Genomic DNA, 22,223 nt, shown 5'->3' on the forward strand with positions numbered 1-22,223 from the left:
GTGTCACAGCCACCCAGTACACACTCACACTCACCCCACTAACCACTCCGCAGGTCAACTCACTTTTACAAAAATTCTTGATGTGGTTTTCACACCTGATAATGATCGCTTGTGTTGCAGTCGAAACGTCGTGAGAATTTTCTGGTTTTAGATTTTTTTTTTTAATTTCATCATTTCCCTTCTACGTGACTTTACCGAAAGAACCAAGAAAAATTGATGCATTCTCCTTGAAACTCATTGGCCGACGCCAGAGACAACATCCTTCGTGGTCATCTCCTCCCCCACCACCACCACCACCAATGGTGTTAGAGCAAGCGAACGATTGGCCAACAAAAAACGCGACCCAGGTACAAAGTCGACGCGAACATGAAAGCATGGGGACACGGGCTCAGGTTTAAGCTGTCGTATCTACGGGATATCTTCGTTGTCAATGCAGGCGACAATAATATGAATAATTTTTTGTCTGTAAGGCCGCGGGCGTTTCAATCAGCGAGATCTGTTTGGTGTTTGAACGTCTGAACACCACCTGTGTTCCTGCCGAGGTGGGTCGGGGGGGGGTGGGTGAAGTTTAAAAGCTTCTATTTTGTTTCCATCATCTCGATAGAAGTGGCGGACAAAACAAAGGCACGCGAGACAGGATCCCGTGGCATCAACAACGTGAATTTTAGATTAGATTTGGGGATGTTTTTTTTCCGGGTCCAGCGGTTATTTGTTATACGCTTTCGTTTAACTCACTCTGTCTGTTGTTGTTGTCGTCGTTGTATCCTCAAATCTTGTAACTCATTTTAACCCACTTGCCAATGTGGCATATCGACTACAAACTTGGTATGCTTATGTCTGTCTGATGACAACGCTATATTCTATCATTCAAAAAATAATTCAAAAAACATTATTTTTACACGCTTTCGTTTAACTCACTCTGTCTGTTGTCGTTGTTCTTGTATCCTTAAATCTTGTAACTCATTTTAACCCACTTGCCAATGTCGTATATCGACTACACACGAATGCGTGTGCCACCCCACACACACCACACACACCACATACACCATACACCCCACACACACACCACACACACACCACACACACACCACACACACCACACACACCCCACACACACACCCCACACACACAACACACCACACACCCCACACACCCCACACACACCACACACACACCCCACACACACACACACACCACACACACCACACACACCACACACACCCCACACACACCCCACACACACAACACACCACACACCCCACACACCCCACACACACCACACACACCCCACACACACCCCACACACACACACACACACCACACACACACCATACACCCCACACACACACACCACACACACACCACACACACCACACACCCCACACACACCCCACACACACAACACACCACACACACCACACACACACAACACACCACACCACCTACCGGTCTCCGCTTGCATGACGCCCCACGTGCATCCGTCGGGCACCGTGCGCTCATCTCCCGCTCCTCCTCCTCCTCCTCCCACCGTCGCCACCACCGCCGTCGCTCCACCGTGACCTCCACCATCATCGGAGCTCGCCTCTCCCTCTCCGAGACCGCTGTCCGTCTGTCGAATACGCCCTCGTTGATTCGCTGCGGCGGTGGAGGTGGTGACGGTGGTGGTGGCATTCGCTGCGGCGGTGGTGGAGGCGGTGGTGGAGGTGGTGGAGGTGGATGAGTAGGGGCAGGACGAGCCGGAGGTGGTCACCATTGCGTCGCTCTCGCCGAGGCCGCTGTCGGCGAAACTCTGCTGGGATGAATCGCAGGCGTCAGGGCGCCCGTCGCCCAGGGAGAAGGTCACGCGGCGGGGCGGAGGCTGCGTGCGGACAAAGAGAAAGTTCCACCACCACCATATAGACTCGGACAGACTGTTGGGACAAGTGGGGGGTTCGATCACAAGCATGAAGACGAATGATGAATAATTGATTAAAGCCCTCCACCCACCACCCCCTCCAACTTTGTGCAAGAGCGCAGCACAGAGGTCGCAACCGGGTACCCGATACCCGTACCCTACCCGATACCCGGCTACCCGTACCCGGCCAGGTACGGGTAGCCGTTTGAGACCCTGGTGCGGCCGGGTACGGGTAGGCCGTGAGTCACTGGCGAGTCACCGTTTGTCACTCATTTCCCAACGTCTTGTCTCTTCTCACAATTCAAGTTCCTAGAATCAACCCACCCGCGCCTGCAACATGGCTTCATCCCAGAGGTCGCAATCAGGTACCCGATACCCGTACCCTACCCGTTACCCGGCTACCCGTACCCGGCCGGGTATCGGGTAGGGTACGGTAAGGCGGCCCTGACCTTCGTTGATGCTCGCGAACAACCAATTTTGACCCCCCCCCCCTCCCCCACCACATCTCACCTCAACATCCTTCGTAGGCTACACGGGGATCTTTCTAGATTTGAAGCTTTCGTGACTGCAAGGATTCATATTCTTAGGGTTTTTTCGGTAAAGTCACGTGGGTAAAAAATTAAAATTAATAAAAGTAAAATAAAAAATAAAATTTATTTTACTTTAATGAATTTTCGGTAAAGTCACGTAGGTAAAAAATTAAAATTAATAAAAGTAAATTAAATTTTATTTTTATTTTACTTTTATTAATTTTAATTTTTTAACCTACGTGACTTTACCGAAAAAACCTAAGAATACGGGGATCTTTGTCTGTGTACTCTTATCGACCCCCCCCCCCCTCCTTTATCAGTCAAACTGCCGTCTAATTATAATTCTTTAATAATGGATGATTCCTTTAGCGGGGGTGGGGAGAGGGGGGGCCCACGCTGCATATTGCATGCCCTGTAATTGTCATCGTAAAAATGCATTTAATTGTGGAAGGGATTTAATGTTTAACGGGGGGGCCCCCGTTTTATTAACGGCACCGGAGCCAAGACTCTCGCTCGCCCTAGTCCCGAATGCTCACGCCGCAAACATGAAAACATCGTGGATATCGGCAAAGAGGCTCTTTCCAACACACAGAGAGAGAGACACACACACACAGAGAGTGGCAGATGACGGGGAGCTCTGCATGCAGAGATATGAGTTACACATCGGAGGCCGTTGTACTGCGAGAAGGGCTGCGTGCAGATGCAGCACTTGTCGTAGTTAAAAAAAATATATATGGAAAGTAAAGAGAGAACGAGAGAGCGAGAGAGTGAGCGAGAGGGGGGGGGGCAGAAAAGGGGGGGGTTACATAATGTAAAGATTTAAAAAACGAAATGATGAACGAAACAAAGTGCCGACTACACCGAGCATATTCTTGTTTCCTCTGCATCGTGGGAGGAGGGGCTAGGTGGGGAGGGTGGGGCTGGGTGGGGAGGGTGGGGCTGGGTGGGGGGGTGGGGCTGGGTGGGAGGGGTGGGGCTGGGTGGGGAGGGGCGGGGTGGGGCTGGGTGGGGAGGAGCGGGGCGGGTGGGGAGGGGAGGGTGGGGAGGGGCTGGGTGGGGAGGGTGGGGCTGGGTGGGGGGTGGGAGGGGTGGGGCTGGGTGGGGAGGGGCTGGTCACCCCGTGGTGCCCTTATAAAACTCAACGTTTCACCTACTCACGCCGGCTTGTACCCGCCCTCACAGTGGGGCATATTTGCGGAATACACCACGCCGCCGTTGACCCTGCAGGCCATTGACCGAGCAGCTCCCTCCGCAGCAGGAATGTGTTTGTGCGCTGGCCCTACTACGAACGTTTCTCGATATGTCCCAGCCGCAAGAATGACCGCTTCTCACCGTGGTCTTATTTGTCAAACGTTAAATCACGTAGAAGGGAAATAATAAAATAATAAAAATAAAACATAATAAAATAATGCTCACGACGTTTCGGCCACAACGCAAGCAGCCGTCCTCAGGTGAAGAACAGGTCTGTAGGAAAGACAGCGACCGAATGTTCTTCACATGAGGACGGCTGCTTGCGTTGTGGCCGAAACGTCGTGAGAATTATTTGATTATGTTTTATTTTTATTATTTTATTATTTCCCTTCTACGTGACTTCACCGAAAGAACCAAGAAGATGAATCCCTGCAGTCACGAAAGCTTTAAATCGAAATTTAAACGTTAAGTCGTGTTACTCTTAAATAATAATAGAATACTCGTGTGTTTTTAGATGCATTTGCGCGTATTTTCACGAGAAACCTGGGTGGTTTTTGGGAGGTTTTTTTTTTCCTTTTCTCCAACGACCCCCCCCCCCAACCCAACAAAACCTCAAATGAGTAGCTGGTGCAGTGTCTGAAACATCGCCACTGGGATGGCTTCTCGCCACCCACCCCATCGATTCGCGTGCCGTGCCGGCCTTCATAGGTGCTACTCGCCAACAGCATTTGTCCGAGCATTCTGTTCGGCCTATACCGGCACCCGTGTCTTTATAGCGAGCGGTGAGTTGATATCTGCGAGACCTTTTTGACAGTATCAAAAGTCCATAAGAAACGTTTTTGGGGTTAAATCGCGTTACTTATAAATGTGTCGTAACCCTCCACCACCCGACACGGCCAAACAGTAAAAAAACAAGCATCAAAAGTGATACAAAATTTGCCAACGCTATGGTAGGGGGGGGGGGGCAAGGGTGGGTAGCGACTTAACCAACAACAACAACAACAGTCGCCATTCGCCACTCACTGGCGGTGACGTCACCACGGCGCCCGTGCCAGGCTAGGTGCACTTTGAGGCCACGTGAAGTGTCCAAGGCTCTCGCTACTGATAGGAGGTCACGGGACGGACCCAGCAGGTGCCGTGGGTTGACCGAGATTACTTATTTGCAGATGCACCACCTGTGCCCCTACTGTGCCAGTTTAGGTGCAGGAGGTCACAGGACAGACCCAGAAGGTGCCACGGGTCGACTGACTGAGATGGCTACTGGGAGATGCACCACCTGTGCCCCCTACTGTGCCAGGCTAGGTGCAGGAGTTCACAGGACAGACCCAGCAGGTGCCGTGGGCTGACTGAGATGACTTGCAGATTGCACCACATGTGCCCCCTACTGTGCCAGGCTAGGTGTAGGAGTTCACAGAACAGACCCAGCAGGTGCCGTGGGATGACTGAGATGACTTGCAGATTGCACCACCTGTGCCCCCTACTGTGCCAGGCTAGGTGCAGGAGTTCACAGGACAGACCCAGCAGGTGCCGTGGGCTGACTGAGATGACTTGCAGATTGCACCACATGTGCCCCCTACTGTGCCAGGCTAGGTGTAGGAGTTCACAGGACAGACCCAGCAGGTGCCGTGGGTTGACTGAGATGACTTGCAGATGCACCACCTGTGCCCCCTACTGTGCCAGGCTAGGTGCAGGAAGTCACAGGACAGACCCAGCAGGTGCCGTGGGTTGACTGAGATGACTTGCAGATTGCACCACCTGTGCCCCCTACTGTGCCAGGCTAGGTGCAGGAGTTCACAGGACAGACCCAGCAGGTGCCGTGGGTTGACTGAGATGACTTGCAGATTGCACCACCTGTGCCCCCTACTGTGCCAGGCTAGGTGCAGGAGTTCACAGGACAGACCCAGCAGGTGCCGTGGGTTGACTGAGATGACTTGCAGATTGCACCACCTGTGCCCCCTACTGTGCCAGGCTAGGTGCAGGAGTTCACAGGACAGACCCAGCAGGTGCCGTGGGTTGACTGAGATGACTTGCAGATTGCACCACCTGTGCCCCCTACTGTGCCAGGCTAGGTGCAGGAGTTCACAGGACAGACCCAGCAGGTGCCGTGGGATGACTGAGATGACTTGCAGATTGCACCACCTGTGCCCCCTACTGTGCCAGGCTAGGTGCAGGAGTTCACAGGACAGACCCAGCAGGTGCCGTGGGTTGACTGAGATGACTTGCAGATTGCACCACCTGTGCCCCCTACTGTGCGAACCAACAACAGCAAAAATCGACGTTCGCCGCTACGTGGCGCTGACAATCACCACGGCGTCTGTGTCTGGCTACGTGCAACTTTGACGCCAAGCGAAGTGTCGATCGCCCGCTGGCAGGAGGTCACGGGAACAGACACACGTGCCCGTATAACCCGAACAGACTGTCGGGACAAATGCTGTTAGCGAGTAGCACCTATGAAGGATAAGCATGGCATACGATGAGGTGGGTGGCTAGCAGCCACCCCAGTGGCGATGTTTACAGACCGCACAAGGTACTCATTTGAGGCTGAGTCGACCTAGGGGAGGCCCAGGACCGGTTCAGATTAATCGTCACTGGGTGGCTGTGAGCGGGAATCGAACTCGGGTCGCCGGGTTCGTAGCGCGGCGTAGCGCTAACCACTACCACCATCGCCACCACCATCACCACCACCGCCACTACCACCATCACCACCACCGCCACCACAATCACCAACAACCACCACCGCCACCGCCTCCACCATCACCGCCACTACCACCATCACCACCACCGCCAAAAACTACCACCGCTGCCACCACCACCGCCACCACCGCCACTACTAACAACAACCACCAACGCTACCACCACCGTCACAACCGCCATCACCACCACTACCAACAACAACCGCCAAACGCTACCACCACCACCAACCACCACACCGCGCTCCGATTTTTATCGAGAAAACGTTTTTTTCTTCATTTTTGCAATTATTTTTTAAACCATTAGACCGGGAAGAAACGAGAGAGAGCGAGCGGGGGAAAAAAAAACCATAATCGCCTCTCTGACATTTGAAACATTTTGGAGAGGACAGAGAGAGAAGAGGAGACTAAAATCAAAGTGCGATTAAAAACGAATCACCACCGCCGCCACCACCGCTGCCGCCCTTTACCCGATTAAAATATCCAGCCCATTAGCGACTCATGAACTGCCCAACTCGTCACGCGGGCAGGCAGCCTGAGTGGTTGGGGAGATCAAAGCAAATTCATTCATCTTCTTGGTTCTTTCGGGTAAAGTCACGTAGAAGGGAAATAATAAAATAATGATAAAAATACAACATTATAATATAATAATATGGTTTTTATTATTTTATGATTTCCCTTCTACGTGACTTTACCGAAAGAACCAAGAAGATGAATCCCTGCAGTCACGAAAGCTTTAAATCGAAATCTATTCTTGGTTCTTTCGGTAAAGTCACGTAGAAGGGAAATAATAAAATAATAAAAAATAAAACAATACAATTCTCACGACGTTTCGATTGCAACGCAAGCAATCATCACCAGGTGCGAAAACCACGGCAAGATTATGATTTTGGTGGTTTTCACACCTGATGATGATTGCTTGTGTTGCAATCGAAACGTCGTGAGAATTTCATTGTTTTATTATTTTATTATTTCCCTTCTACGTGACTTTACCGAAAGAACCAAGAATAGATTTCGATTTAAAGCTTTCGTGACTGCAGGGATTCATCTTCTTGGTTCTTTCGGTAAAGTCACGTAGAATTGAAATAATAAAATAATAAAAATAAAACATAATAAAATAATTCTCACAACGTTTCGGCCACAACGCAAGTAGCCGTCCTCAGGTGGAGAACAGGTCTGTCGAGGAGACAGCGTCTGAATGAGAGTCATTCAGACGTGACTTTACTTTACCGAAAGAACCAAGAAGATGAATCCCTGCAGTCACGAACTATTTAAATCGAAAGCTTTGAATCTACGTGACTTTACCGAAAGAACCAAGAAGATGAACCAAGAATAGCTTGAAATCATTTAGCGCGGGGCCCTTGAAAGTGCGGGGCCTGTAGGATATGTAGCTAATTGTGCTAGAGAGGAAAATCCGGCACTGGTTGGGGGAGGGAACAAAATTTGTAAAAATATTTTCTCGCTGGCTTGCCCCCCACTCTCCCCCCCCCCGCCCCCCACAATCAAAATAAAAAAGAATTCACATTTTATTTTTGTCCGCAAGGAAATCTCGTCTCAATTCGCAAAAAGCCGCTTCGCCTGCAAACAACTTGAATCACTTTAACACGTGGCAGGCTTTCGCGACCAATATTATTCATAATCAACGTTTTTGGGTTTAGATCGCGTTATTTATAAATGTGTCGTAACCCTCCACCACCCGACACGGCCAATCAGTAAAATTGCCCGATGATGCTGGATGCAATTACCAGCGAAACGTCGCACTACTCAAATTGTAAATGTTGTGGTCTCACGCTTCAACACACCGGTGGGCTAAAGCAGTGAACTATTTTGTCTTTTGTCAACGTGACACTTTTTTACTGATTGGCCGTGTCGGGTGGTGGAGGGTTACGACACATTTATAAATAACGCGATCTGAACCCAAAAACGTTGATTATGAACTTGAATCACACCGACGCCCGGGCGAGATATCAGAGTCAGAATGTTTGTGCACGCTGCAAAAGGAGGAATCCGATGAGCTAAGAAGCGATTTTTTGTCCCACTGATGTCCAGTAAGGGGGGCACACGGGCTCAGAACGTGACGACAACAACAACCGGTGGCTAGGAGATGTTAACTACCTCGCCTGGTACACAGGAGGTCCTGGGTTCGATCCCGACCTTGACACCTGCTGTCTTTGAAATACGTAGTCAACCGGGCTATGCGTTAATTGTGTGTTGACCGACTCTCTGTGTTGCATTACATTACATTTCGATATTTTACTAGGTTATTTAATTTTAGTGTGTCTTTCTCCTAATTTTCAAGCTTGCGTACCGTACCACGTCATTGTCCACTCATTGACATGCTAATTTTTTCTCTGCCCCCTCCCTCTCTCCGCCCCCGCCCCTCTCTATATTTAAGGCCTCGTCACAGAAACGACCTCTCTCTTTCTGCCGATACGTGTTCTCTCTCTGTGTGTCTTTGTGATGTCTGTCTGCTTGTGTGTCTGTCTATAGTTTTCTGGTTAGATTTTTGGTTCTTTTATACCTGATGATGATTGCTTGTGTTGCAATCGAAACGTCGTAGTATGCTATTATTTAATTTATTATTTTATCTTTAGACGTGACTTAACCGAAATAACCAAAGAATAATTCCTGCAGTCACGAAAGCTCCAAAATTGAGACCTGCTGTATATTTGGAGTCTGCGTCTCTCTCTCTCTTCGTGTGGTCACGTGGATTTTTCTCCAGATCCTCCGCTTTTGTCCCTACACATTTAGAATCAACAATCGCGTACTTAGAGGAATTGGCGTCTCTAAATCCCCACTTTGTAAAAAATATACGTACAAAAAAAACTAAACTATTTTTTTTATTTTACTACACGCTTTTATTTAACTCACTCTGTCTGTCTGTCGTTGTTGTCGTATCCTTAAATCTTGTAACTCAATTTTAACCCACTTGCCAATGTGGTATCGACTGCAAACTTGGTATACTTATGTCATACTGATGACAATACTATATTCTATCATAAAAAATTAAACACATTTTTTTAAAACTATCTTTTGACACGCTTTCTATGAACTCACTCTGTCTGTTGTTGTTGTATCTTCAAATCTTGTAACTCAGTTTTAACCCACTTCCCAATGTGGTATCGACTGCAAACTTGGTATACTTATGTCATACTGATGACAATACTATATTCTATCATAAAAACAAATTTACATTATTTTTACATGTTATGTTTCGGCTTGGGTCTAATTGTCCACGCTCAACTGACGTTGGCTGTAATTTCCCACGGTCCCTTACGTTGTGGCAAACTTCGGGGCCACTTCCTGGAGTCGTGGAGTTCTTCCATTACGAGTACATTTCATAAAAGCGCGTTCTAAAAACAAACCATTTAAATATGACTTATTCTCTCAGCAGGTCAAGCCCACTGAGCGAGTTGACTTCCTTTTCAACGCTGCGACGCCAATTCACGTGATGTAGTTATGACGCCTGCCCACAGTGGCGGACAGCGATTCGACAGAGCCGAGTGATGCAAAAAAGCTTCATAGCTTTTCGGATTCCCACCACCCTCCACCACCCCCCACCACCCCCCACCACCCCCCACCACCCCACCCCCCCCAGTGAGGGCTTTGCAGAAAACCATCTCCCCTTTGATTTCTGACCTCGCTCCCCATCGCCGCATGTAACGGACTTGAGTGGAAAAGCGCTTCATAGCTTATCGGATTCCTCGAGTATAAATACACTCTTCTTGGTTCTTTCGGTAAAGTCACGTAGAAGGGAAGTAATAAAATAATAAAAACAAAACATAATAAAATAATATATTATTTTATTATGTTTTGTTTTTATTATTTTATTGCTTCTTTTTTTATTATTGTATTACTTCCCTTCTACGTGACTTTACCGAAAGAACCAAGAAGATGAATCCCTGCAGTCACGAAAGCTTTAAATCGAAATATAAATACAATTTTCGGATTCTGCGTGGTCTCGCTCCCTCGTCCCTCTGCAAGCTTCGTAGCCCCGCCCCTTCACCCCCCCCCCTTAACCCCCCCCCACTCCTCCATCCCCTCCACCCCACGTCCAATCCACTCCTCAGGCCAATCCACCTGAAGATGCACTCTGCACTCCCCCGTCTCTCTCTCTCTCTTCCACACTCTACTTTAAAGTGTCTCCTAGAAAGCTTGTTGTCCCGACCCCGCACATCTGGTCTCCCGTAATTGCTCCATTCTCTACTTCCCTTCGGTGAGTGGGCGGGTCGGTAGGTGAGTGGATGAGTGGGCGGATGGATGAGTGGGTGAAAGCAGTGCTTGGGTGAGTTTGCTGGTGAGCGAGTGGGTGGGTGAGTAGTGATGAGTGAGTGGGGTGGGTGAGTTAGTTCGTTGGTGAGTGAGTTGGTGAATGAACAAGTGGGTGGGTGAGTACGTGAGTAGGTGAGTGAGTGGGGTGATTGAGTGAGCAGATTAGTCAGGTGAGTGGGTGGATGGATGAGTGGATGGGTGGGTGAGTGGAAGAGTAGGTGGGCGGGTGAGTGGATGAAGTCAGTGCGTGGGTGAGTTAGCTGGTGAGTGAGTGAGCGAGTGGGTGAATGAGTGAGTGGGTGGGTGAGTTATTTCGTTGGTGAGTGAGTTGGTGAGTGAACAAGAGGGTGAGTGAGTGAGTGAGCGAGTAGGTAAATGAATACTGTGGATGAGTGAGTGGGTGGGTGAGTTATTTTGTTGGTGAGTGAGTTGGTGAGTGAACAAGAGGGTGAGTGAGTGAGTAGGTGAGTGAACAAGAGGGTGAGTGAGTGAGTAGGTGAGTGAGTAGGTGAGTGAACAAGAGGGTGAGTGAGTGAGTGAGTAGGTGAGTGAGTTGGTGAGTGAACACGAGGGTGAGTGAGTGAGTGAGTAGGTGAGTGAGTTGGTGAGTGAACAAGAGGGTGAGTGAGTGAGTGAGTAGGTGAGTGAGTAGGTGAGTGAGTAGGTGAGTGAACAAGAGGGTGAGTGAGTGAGTAGGTGAGTGAGTTGGTGAGTGAACAAGAGGGTGAGTGAGTGAGTAGGTGAGTGAGTAGGTGAGTGAGTGAGTAGGTGAGTGAGTAGGTGAGTGAACAAGAGGGTGAGTGAGTGAGTGAGTAGGTGAGTGAGTTGGTGAGTGAACACGAGGGTGAGTGAGTGAGTGAGTAGGTGAGTGAGTTGGTGAGTGAACAAGAGGGTGAGTGAGTGAGTAGGTGAGTGAGTAGGTGAGTGAGTAGGTGAGTGAACAAGAGGGTGAGTGAGTGAGTGAGTAGGTGAGTGAACAAGAAAGTGAGTGAGTGAGTAGGTGAGTGAGTGGGGTGATAACGCAGCTTTCTGAGCGGTCGACGGCGAGCTACTTTCTTGAGCTGAGCGGTGTGGGAATTCCAGGTATTACGCGCGGAATGATACAGTCACGCGGAACGATACGGTAACGCTTCGGCTTTACCCCTCATCTCAAGTCCGTTCAGCAACCACGGGAAGATGACCGCGGGCAGAAATTGTATTTTTTTTTTTACCGTGAAAAATGCGATTCGGTAACACGGAAAATTCCTCGGCGAACGCGTTTTTATTTTTTAAATATTTTTTTATTGCTTGCGGTTAATGCGGCACTTTGAAAGACAAAAAAAAAACGATTTCAACCCGACACTCGAGCCGAGAAAAAAATACCAAAGAGAGCTACAGCGCTCAATGGTCCTTACCTGCTAGAAAATAAAAATGGTTTAGTTCGCGAGCCATCTGCGGGACTTCGTGCTCTCGACCCTTTTCCCATCGGCCGGCACTGAAATAAAGACAGAGATCCCCCTCCCCCCCCCCCCCGGTGTAGCCTTAACAGACTGTGAAATGAAATAAATCCCAGTGGAAGAGCGTTCCAGACGGCCGCAGAAGCGCATTTTTTCGGTGAACGATCACGTTGTACGAATCAGCCGCTACGGAATAGCTCCGGTACCTGTTAAAGCCACGTGGTGACCTAGAACGATCACACATTCCTGCGGAGGGAGCTGGTAGGAACGTTGGGTTGCTCGGTCAATGGCCAGGGTCAACGGCGGCGTGGTGTATTCCGCAAATATGGCCGACTGTGAGGGCGGGCACAAGCCGGCGTGAGTAGGTTAAACGTTGAGTTTTATAAGGGCACCATGGGGTGACCAGCCCCTCCCCTCCCAGCCCCACCCCTCCCACCGCCCACCCAGCCCCACCCTCCCAACCCAGCCCCTCCCCACCCTCTCCACCCAGCCCCTCCCCACCCTCCCCACCCAGCCCCACCCTCCCAACCCAGCCCCTCCCCACCCTCTCCACCCAGCCCCTCCCCACCCTTTACTCCCTTCCCCACCCAGCCCCTCCCTCCCCACCCAGCCCCTCCCCACCCTCCCCTTTCCACCCAGCCCCACCCCTCCCATTTTTGGATGCATTACGGACGGACACAATAATCCCCATTTATTTAATATTTTTCTTCTGCAGTTTTTATTGAAAATGCAATATTTTATATCTCAAAAACCTGATGTGATAGACAAAAACTGTCTATCACATCAGGTTTGGAATTAGCACCCCAAAATTACCTTACAACCGTTGGAATACCTCATGCCAGAACAAGTGTGTTGACCTGTGTTATTTCCGCGTGCGTTGTACACGGAAAATTTGTGTTTGTTGCGTAGTAGTATCAATAATAACAATACTACAAATCGTAGTCAAAATTATTCGTTGGTTCTTTTGGGACGCGGATTTAAAGACGCGATCAGCCTCCCGCGACAGGGGAGGTGCTGTGTCGTGTTTTCGATTGAAAAAAGTAAATTAATACGTAAATACATCAACAACTCGGGATTTGTAATCCGCGATGAATTCCACTAATCCGTACAATGAGATTCATGACGCGTCGGGGTTTGTTGTTGTTGTTGTGTTTTTACTTGACAACGGAGCCGCTTGTGAAACATCGCATCTCTCTCACAATCGCCGAGGAAACCACGGACAGACCAGGAAAAAATTAACCCATAAAAACAAAGTTTTTCACTATAAATCCTTTATATGCGTGGCATCGGGGCGGCTAGAGTCCTCTCGTCCTCTGGCTTGAGATGGCTGCCACCTATGGGTCAGATGATTGTCTGGCAGCATTATCAATTGGTAAATAAATTTTTTTTTAAAAATTCCCTAAACAGTGTAAAATTTTGGAAAAAATTGTTAACGAAAATTCAATGTCACGCACAACGAGTCTGTGTGCAAAATGTCAGCTCGATTGGATCTCGGGAAGTGGGTTAAAAAACGACCGAAAGATTTGCACGGTCCTAAGCAAGCAAGCGAACTTAATATAAAGGATTTAAAAAGTGTGTTGACCAGTGTGTAATTCGCCATCACTGGTGGGTGGGCACCACCTCTGCCGTGACTTGCGGTCCATCGCAAAAACATCGCTCCTCCTGCGTCTCCTATTCAGCATCGATGCCACGCGCATGTGCGCGCGAGGGAGTAACCATCCCCCCACAAGGCCACCTGAATTACAGCAGCAACAGCAGCAGCAGTAGCCTGACTCCACGCCAAAAATACAAATGAAGGCGAGAGGTAGACAGAGTCTGGAATGGGGCCGACGTCAAAAATTCAACGTTTCGAACCCACCCCCCCTCCACCCCACCACCGACCAGTCAACCGAAACGGGACCGGTTGGGCCACGTGGCAGATGCCCTCCCCATCTATGTCACGAACGGAGCAGGCGGCCTTCGATTGGTGAGGTCGCGAATCCCAAAACCATCAATCGGCATCGTGATGCTGTCTACACAACAAAGGCCCATTCCTAGCAGCGTGCTTCAGCCGCACCGAACCTCACAAAAATAATATTCAGGGCCTACCTTGGCTCCTCCCACCCTCAACCAGTATATATACAAATACTGTGTTCTTGGAATTTCTCTTACTTGATACAGCAATCGTGCTGTGACGATTATCTGAAAGAGAAATTTCTCTTACTTGATACAGCAATCTTGCGGTGACGGTTCCACCTGAAGACGGAAGCTTGTGTTGCCTCCGAAACGTCGTGATTTTTATTTTATTTTTATTTTATTAATTTTAATTTTTTTCTACCTACGTGACTTTACAGAAAAAACCTAAGAATATGAATCCTTGCAGTCACGAAAGCTTCAAATCTAGAATTCCTTGAAAGGAGGTTACAGACGAGATCCCGCCCCCACCGCACTCCGCGTCTGAAGCGACAATTTAAGTTGGATAACAGCAACTTAAAGTCGCTTCTTTAATCTGACCCCTATTAGTACCGTGGGAAATGAGATGGCCATCAGAAATCGCGAACCTCCCCAATGAACGAGGTCATCTCCTTGCCGCCACCACCACAGCACACGTGGCACAAATCCAGAAAACCTTTTCCAGCAAAATGCAAAGAACGCCCATGGCGACAAGAAGACCACCGCAACACGATGGAGAAAATCCCTGGGAATAAAGAACCCTAATAACCAGGCTACAGTCTGCATCATAGACTGCCAGTACACTCACTCCGATTAATAACCAGGCTACAGTCTACATTATAGACTGCCAGTACACTCACTCAGCTTAATAACCAGGCTACATCATAGACTGCCAGTACACTCACCCAGCTTAATAACCAGGTTACAGTCTACATCATAGACTGCCAGTACACTCACTCAGCTTAATAACCAGGCTACAGTCTACATCATAGACTGCCAGTACACTCACCCAGCTTAATAACCAGGCTACAGTCTACATCATAGACTGCCGATTAAGAAACAGGCTGCAGTCTACATCATAGACTGCCAGTACACTCACTCAGCTTAATAACCAGGCTACAGTCTACATCATAGACTGCCAGTACACTCACCCAGCTTAATAACCAGGCTACAGTCTACATCATAGACTGCCAGTACACTCACTCAGCTTAATAACCAGGCTGCAGTCTACATTATAGACTGCCAGTCCACTCACCCAGCTTAATAACCAGGCTACAGTCTACATTATAGACTGCCAGTACACTCACCCAGCTTAATAACCAGGCTACAGTCTACATCATAGACTGCCAGTACACTCACTCAGCTTAATAACCAGGCTACAGTCTACATCATAGACTGCCAGTACACTCACCCAGCTTACTAACCAGGCTACAGTCTACATTATAGACTGCCAGTACACTCACTCAGCTTAATAACCAGGCTGCAGTCTACATTATAGACTGCCAGTCCACTCACCCAGCTTAATAACCAGGCTACAGTCTACATTATAGACTGCCAGTACACTCACCCAGCTTAATAACCAGGCTACAGTCTACATCATAGACTGCCAGTACACTCACTCAGCTTAATAACCAGGCTGCAGTCTACATTATAGACTGCCAGTCCACTCACCCAGCTTAATAACCAGGCTACAGTCTACATTATAGACTGCCAGTACACTCACCCAGCTTAATAACCAGGCTACAGTCCACATTATAGACTGCCACGACACTCACCCAGCTTAATAACCAGGCTACAGTCTACATCATAGGCTGCCAGTACGCTCACTCCGATTAATAACCAGGCTACAGTCTACATTATAGACTGCCAGTACACTAACCCAGCTTAATAACCAGGCTACAGTCTACATTATAGACTGCCAGTACACTCACCCAGCTTAATAACCAGGCTACAGTCTACATTCGTGTTTTTTTTTGTTATTTTATTGTTTTTATTTTTATTCACTTTATTTTATTATTATTATTTTTCTATCTACGTGACTTTACCGAAAGAACCAAACAATATGGGCCACAATCCTGCTGCAGAAATAAATCATCAGCGACACCCCGTCCCCCTTCCCCAGGCACAATCATCCAAAGCAGGATCTTCCCTAGCGAGGAAAATCCTGGATCCTCCTGGAATCGGTTTCGGGACACTCCGTTAGAAGATGTGGGGCATTTCGATTTAAAGCTTTCGTGACTGCAGGGATTCATCTTCTTGGTTCTTTCGATAAAGTCACGTAGAATGGAAATAATAAAATAATAAAAATAAAACATAATAAAATTTCGATTTAAAGCTTTCGTGACTGCAGGGATTTCGATTTAAAGCTTTCGTGACTGCAGGGATTCATCTTCTTGGTTCTTTCGGTAAAGTCACGTAGAATGGAAATAATAAAATAATAAAAATAAAACATAATAAAATTTCGATTTAAAGCTTTCGTGACTGCAGGGATTCATCTTCTTGGTTCTTTCGGTAAAGTCCCGTAGAATCTATTATGTTTTATTTTTATTATTGTATTATTTCCCTTCTACGTGACTTTACCGAAAGAACCAAGAAGATGTGGGGCACTTTCTACGCCGATGGAAAATTTACTAGAGTCCAGTTTGTGGTTGTGGTTGTTGTGGTTGTTGTTGTGGTTGTTGTTGCGACATCTCTTAGCCGTCTCTCCCTCCCTCTGTTCCTCCTCCTCCTTGTGTTCAATCCACGCGTTCTCCATTGTCTCGCCTCCCTTCACTGAACTCAAAACTCGCTCATCACCCTTCAAATTCTCATCATTATGTGGCTTTCACTCATCGCACCATTCATTGAATTCCATTCATCGTCATCTACCTGCCATCAATTTCGCTTTCACGGGGATTTACGCACGTGGAGATGAGAGCCCACCCCATTGCTACCTCTCGACTACTCCCATTCACCTCGTCGCCGTCATGACCGCCGTGCGTGCCGTTGTTAAATCTGTGTGAAGCGCCTTGCATAGGACAGAGGAGGGGAGCGGTAGGGAGGGAGAGAGGGGAGGGGGGGAGGGGAGGGAGGGAGGGAGGGGAGGGAGGGGAGGGGGAGACGGGGGGGAGGGAGGTAGGAAGGGGGGGAGGGGAGGGAGAGAGGGAGAGAGGGGAGGGGAAGGAAGAAGAAAGGGGGAGGGCAGGGGGATGGGGGAGGGGAGGGAGGAGGGGGGGAGAGGAATTGAGGAAGGGGAGGGAGGGAGGGGGGGGAGAAAGGGGAGGGTAGGGGAGGGAGGGGAGGGAGAAAGGCATGGAGGGAGGCATGGAGTTGGTGGTTAAACCGGAGTGGTTCTTCGCCTGGGAGAAGGCCGAGCAGTGTCGCGGTGTCTCGCCAAGGGCCGCAGTGTTTTGCAAGACGCGAGACGCGAGACTTGCTGCGTCAGCGCATACAAGCCAGGAGGGGGTAGGGGGGAAGGGGGAGGTTGGTTTGGGGGGGGGGTTGGAAATCAATCGTCAGTGGTTTTGAGCCCTCCTGCCAGGCGCTATAATTTATTAACGGGAATCTCAACACCCCGCGTGCGTTCGAGACCGGCGGCTTGCTGTTAGAGGTTGGGGTTGGGGGGGGGGTTAGGGGGGGCTGCGGGGGGGAAGGGGTGTTTATTTATTTACTTTACCAGGTAAGGACCGCTGCTACTCAACTATCCATCTTTGCTGGTCAATGTCAATCTGCTGCTTTGCCATAACAGCGATGCTGACGATGATGCGCTTAGTTTGTGTAGCTCGCTGTTCTATTTACTGCTGACGATGATGCGCTTAGTTTGTGTAGCTCGCTGTTCTATTTACTTCCTTACACTACGAGCTTGTACTCTACCCACGGGACTTGGATCCACCACGCCCGGCCGCCTTTGTCTCCCCAGTGGCGATGTTCACACAGCACCGCAGTTACTCGTTTGAGGCTGAGTCGACCTAGGGGAGGCCCAGGAACGGTTGAAATAATCGTCAACGGTGGTGGCCGTGAGCGGGAATCGAACTCGGGTCGCCGGGTTCGTAGCGCGGCGCGCTAACCACTGCACCACCGCTCCCCACTCACACACACAGCGTGCTGACCACGACACTACAATGCGTTACGCTTCCACGTGCGCGGGTCACGTGACAGATGTGACGTCACAGCTCACTTGCCGTGCAAAAAATATATGAATTATTGAGCTCCCCCCCCCAAAAAAAAGTGTATTTAATAATGTGTGCATGGTGTACAGTCTGTAAAGTACCCACATGGCAAATTTCAAGTGTGTTGCATGTCGGGAAGTACGCTAAACATTTTGAACAGACACACATAATCACAACTTTGCCTTATATATATGGAGATATACACTTTATACATACTATACTACGATATTTTAACATTTACCAAGTCAGGCAACTGAGCTTCTGTGTATCTCTTTTTGTCATAAGCGACTTGGCTATCGCACAAATGATAGCTCAACGAAGTGGCATCATCATCACCATCATCGCGTGGGAATTTGTAGCAGCAGGCGAATACTCTCAATGCGTCGTGTTGATTTATAAATGTGGAAGAGAGAAAAAAACCGGAGGACCCCGAAAAATCCACGGGGAGAGAGAGACACGCAAACTCCAAATATACAGCAGCAGGCGTCACGGTCGGGATCGAACCCACGACCTCCTGTAGACCAGGCAAGGCAGTTAACATCTCACAACGGAGAGAGACACGCAAACTTCAAATATACAGCAGATGCCAGGGTCCCGATCGAACCCACGACCTCCTTCATATCGGGCGAGGTAGTTAACATCTCACCACGGAGAGAGAGAGACACGCAAACTTCAAATATACAGCAGATGCCAGGGTCCCGATCGAACCCACGACCTCCTTCATATCAGGCGAGGTAGTTAACATCTCACCACGGAGAGAGAGACACCGCAAACTTCAAATATACAGCATACGGCAGGGTTAGGATCGAACCCACAGTCGGGCATATTTGCGGAATACACCACGCCGCCGTTGACCCTGGCCATTGACCGAGCAACCCAACGTTCCTACCAGCTCCCTCCGCAGGAATGTGTTTGTGTTACTGTGTCTGCGTTTGTGTTCGGTTAGCGCTACGCCGCGCTACGAACCCGCACACGGCCAACACCCGGTGACGATTATCTGAACCGGTCCTGGGCCTCCCCTAGGTCGACTCAGCCTCAAATGAGTAGCTGGTGCGGTGTGCAGTACACATCGCCACTGGGGAGACAAAGGCGGCCGGGCGTGGTGCTGGCCACCCACCCCCTCGTGTACCGTTCCCGCCTTCATAGGTGCACTTGCCCCTACAGTCTGTCAAGGCTATACGGGGGATCTTTGTCTTTTGTCAGAGTGTGGTTAGTTCATTTAGCGGATGCTATAAATTATACTTGTAGAAACCTCCTGGTTACACCAGCCCACATGGGATTATTGCGTCCGTCCGTCCGTCCGTCCGTCGTGCATCCAACAATGGGAGGGGTGGGGCTGGGTAGACGTTCGCTTTCAGCACTTGCCCCGACAGTCTGTGAAGGCTACACGGTGGATCTTTATACCGTGGACGTGGGGAGCGGTGGCGCAGTGCTTAGCGCACTGCTCCGCGAAGCCGGTCGGCCGAGTTCAATTCCCGGCCAAAACCAACACCCGGTGACGATTATCTGAACCGGTCCCGTGCTTCCCTTAGGTCGGCTCGGCCTCAAACAAACATCGCTGGGTTGGAGACACAGTCGTGGTGTTTGTCCACCCCACCCGCCTTCGTAGGTGCTGCTCGCTAACAGCACTTGCCCCAACAGCCTGATGAAGGCTATACGATGGGGCGGACTCTTTATCTTTACGCGCCAGGTAAATGACGCAGCGCTCAGCACTTTGTTCAGACCCCTAATCCCCGTGCCTGCGTCTAACTTTAAAACCTGCTGATGCTAAATCAACAAACGCCGCTTATAGTATAGGTGTGTATAGGTGTGGCCGAGGGGACGCAGCTCCCGTACCTTCCCCTGGGCACCCCCCCCCCCTCTCCACGTGCCCCCCACGTGCACCCCACGGGCCCCCCCACGGGCCCCCCCCCCTCCCTCACCTCACCTCCTCCGCAATTTGACTGAAGGATAATTTGGTTTGGTGAGTCCCCTCTGAATCGCACCTTGGCGGCGATTGAAGACGAATATATCACGCGTCACGGCTCACCGGTTTTGGGTTTTTTTTTGTTCTGGACACAAATTACACTCGAGCGCAGCGTGGGTTACGGACGGGCAAAAAGGTGGGGGTGAGTTGTGGGGGGGGGGGTGGGTTCCTGGGATATCTGTGAAGAAATACTGAAACATTGGTTCGTATGAGAGAGATTTGAGCTTTGTAACTCATCTGAAGGGTCGCATTTCGGCCAGCCGTCGTGTCCCAATGTAACGATGTTTACACAAACTCTTAGTTCTTTCGGTAAAGTCACGTTGGTAAAAAAAATGAAATAAAAATTGATAAAAAAATAAAACAAAAAAATCACGACGTTTCGGAGGCAACACAAGCTTCCGTCTTCAGGTGAAACTGTCACAGCAAAATATCTGCGTCAAGTGATTAATTAATTAATTTAATTTAATTTTTATTTCATTTTTTACCTACGTGACTTTACCGAAAGAAACTAAGAGTATGCATCCTTGCAGTCACGAAAGCTTCAAATCTAGATGTTTACACACCCACAGCACCAGGTTACTCGTTTGAGGCCGAGTCGACCTAGGGGGGGATGGGGGGGGGTGGTGGTAAGCCATCGGTTTTCAGATATTAGCGTCAGGGGCGTTGGCCGTGAACGGGGATCGAACTCGCGTGGAACGGGTTCGCAGCGCTGAGCACCGAACGCGAACCGCTACGGACTACCGCTCAACCACCACCCAGACACCACCACTCACCGCCCATGGCTCACTCCTACCTCGCCCACCAGGACCCACTCCTACCCCCCCCACCCGGCCAATTTAAAACTAAAATTTCCATCGACGTCGGAAAATTTCACCCGTGTCTCAAGACTCTTAGATTGTCCTCCTCCCTCTCTCCATCCATCCCTCCCTCCCCGCGCTCCCTCGGGTAAGACGCAACATTTCGATCTCTGAACTACGAACTGAACTTATTATTTATTTATTTCGATTTAAAGCTTCTTGCGTGACTGCAGGGATTCATCTTTTTGGTTCTTTCGGTAAAGTCATCACGTAGAAGGGAAATAAAAAAATAATCAAAATAAAACATAATAAAATAATTCTCACGACCTTTCGGCCACAACGCAAGCAGCCGTCCTCAGGTGAAGAACAGGTCTGTCGGGAAAAATTGACAAGAGAAAATAATTTGCAAATTCTTTTGTCAAGGCGCTCTTCCCCCTCCAACCCAGCAGCTTAAATCTACGCTCCAAGCCTAGAGGTGTTTCATTCAGACGCTGTCTCCTTGACAGACCTGTTCTTCAGCTGAGGACGGCTGCTTGCGTTGTGGCCGAAACGTCGTGAGAATTATTTTATTATGTTTAAATTTTATTATTGTATTATTTCCATTCTACGTGACTTTACCGAAAGAACCAAGAAGATGAGACAGATGAATGTATGGGTGTATATAGCAGCGGACAAAAACGAAGCCGCGTTCAATTTGCACATCGCTAAATATTATAATTAGCGAAGAACACCCCTCACCCCCCCTCGCCCCCCCTCACCCCCCCCTCGCCCCCCTCACCACCACCCCCTCACCCCCCCTGCCCACCTCCCTACACGTAAAGTCACACCGTTCGCAGCGTTCATCTTCGACGCCTGCAGCCCCAGGTGGAGGGAGGGAGGGAGGGAGGCGAGATGTTAACTACCTCGCCTGGTATACAGGAGGTCGTGGATTCGATCCAGTACATGACGCCTGCTGTATATTTGGAGTTTGCGTGTATCTCTCTGTCATCATCATCACGGTGGCTAGGAGATGTTAACTACCTCGCCTGGTATACAGGAGGTCGTGGGTTCGATCCAGACCCTGACGATGCCTGCTGTATATTTGGAGTTTGCGTGTCTCTCTCTCTCTCATCATCATCACGGTGGCTAGGAGATGTTAACTACCTCGCCTGGAATACAGGAGATCTTGGGTTCGATCCCGACCCTGACGCCTGCTGCTGTATATTTCGAGTTTGCGGTGTCTCTCGCTCGCTCTCTCTCCCCGTGTTCGCGTGGATTTTTCTCCGGGTCCTCCGTTTTTGTCACGCAACATTTAGAATCAACGTCACGCGTTTATAGTATTTGGCTGCTGCTATACATTTCCACGTGGTGGTGATGATGACGACGAT

At 49.4% G+C, this 22,223-nt stretch overlaps 1 protein-coding gene across 2 annotated transcripts in view; it reads right to left on the bottom strand.

Moving 5' to 3' along the window:
- The window catches only part of LOC144950918 (protocadherin-9-like), a 152,462-nt gene that overhangs the window by 23,696 nt on the left and 106,543 nt on the right, over positions 1-22,223 (bottom strand). Inside the window, exon 7 of one of the 2 annotated variants that reach the window (XM_078881096.1) lies at positions 1,447-1,789. In XM_078881096.1, coding sequence (XP_078737222.1) covers positions 1,447-1,789 — 343 coding nt within the window. Of the gene's footprint in view, positions 1-1,446; positions 1,859-22,223 lie in introns of both variants that reach the window. The other variant, XM_078881094.1, reaches the window with a different exon arrangement.

This window comes from Lampetra fluviatilis, chromosome 60 (assembly GCF_964198595.1).
Source record: "Lampetra fluviatilis chromosome 60, kcLamFluv1.1, whole genome shotgun sequence".
In the NCBI taxonomy this organism is placed as follows: domain Eukaryota; kingdom Metazoa; phylum Chordata; class Hyperoartia; order Petromyzontiformes; family Petromyzontidae; genus Lampetra; species Lampetra fluviatilis.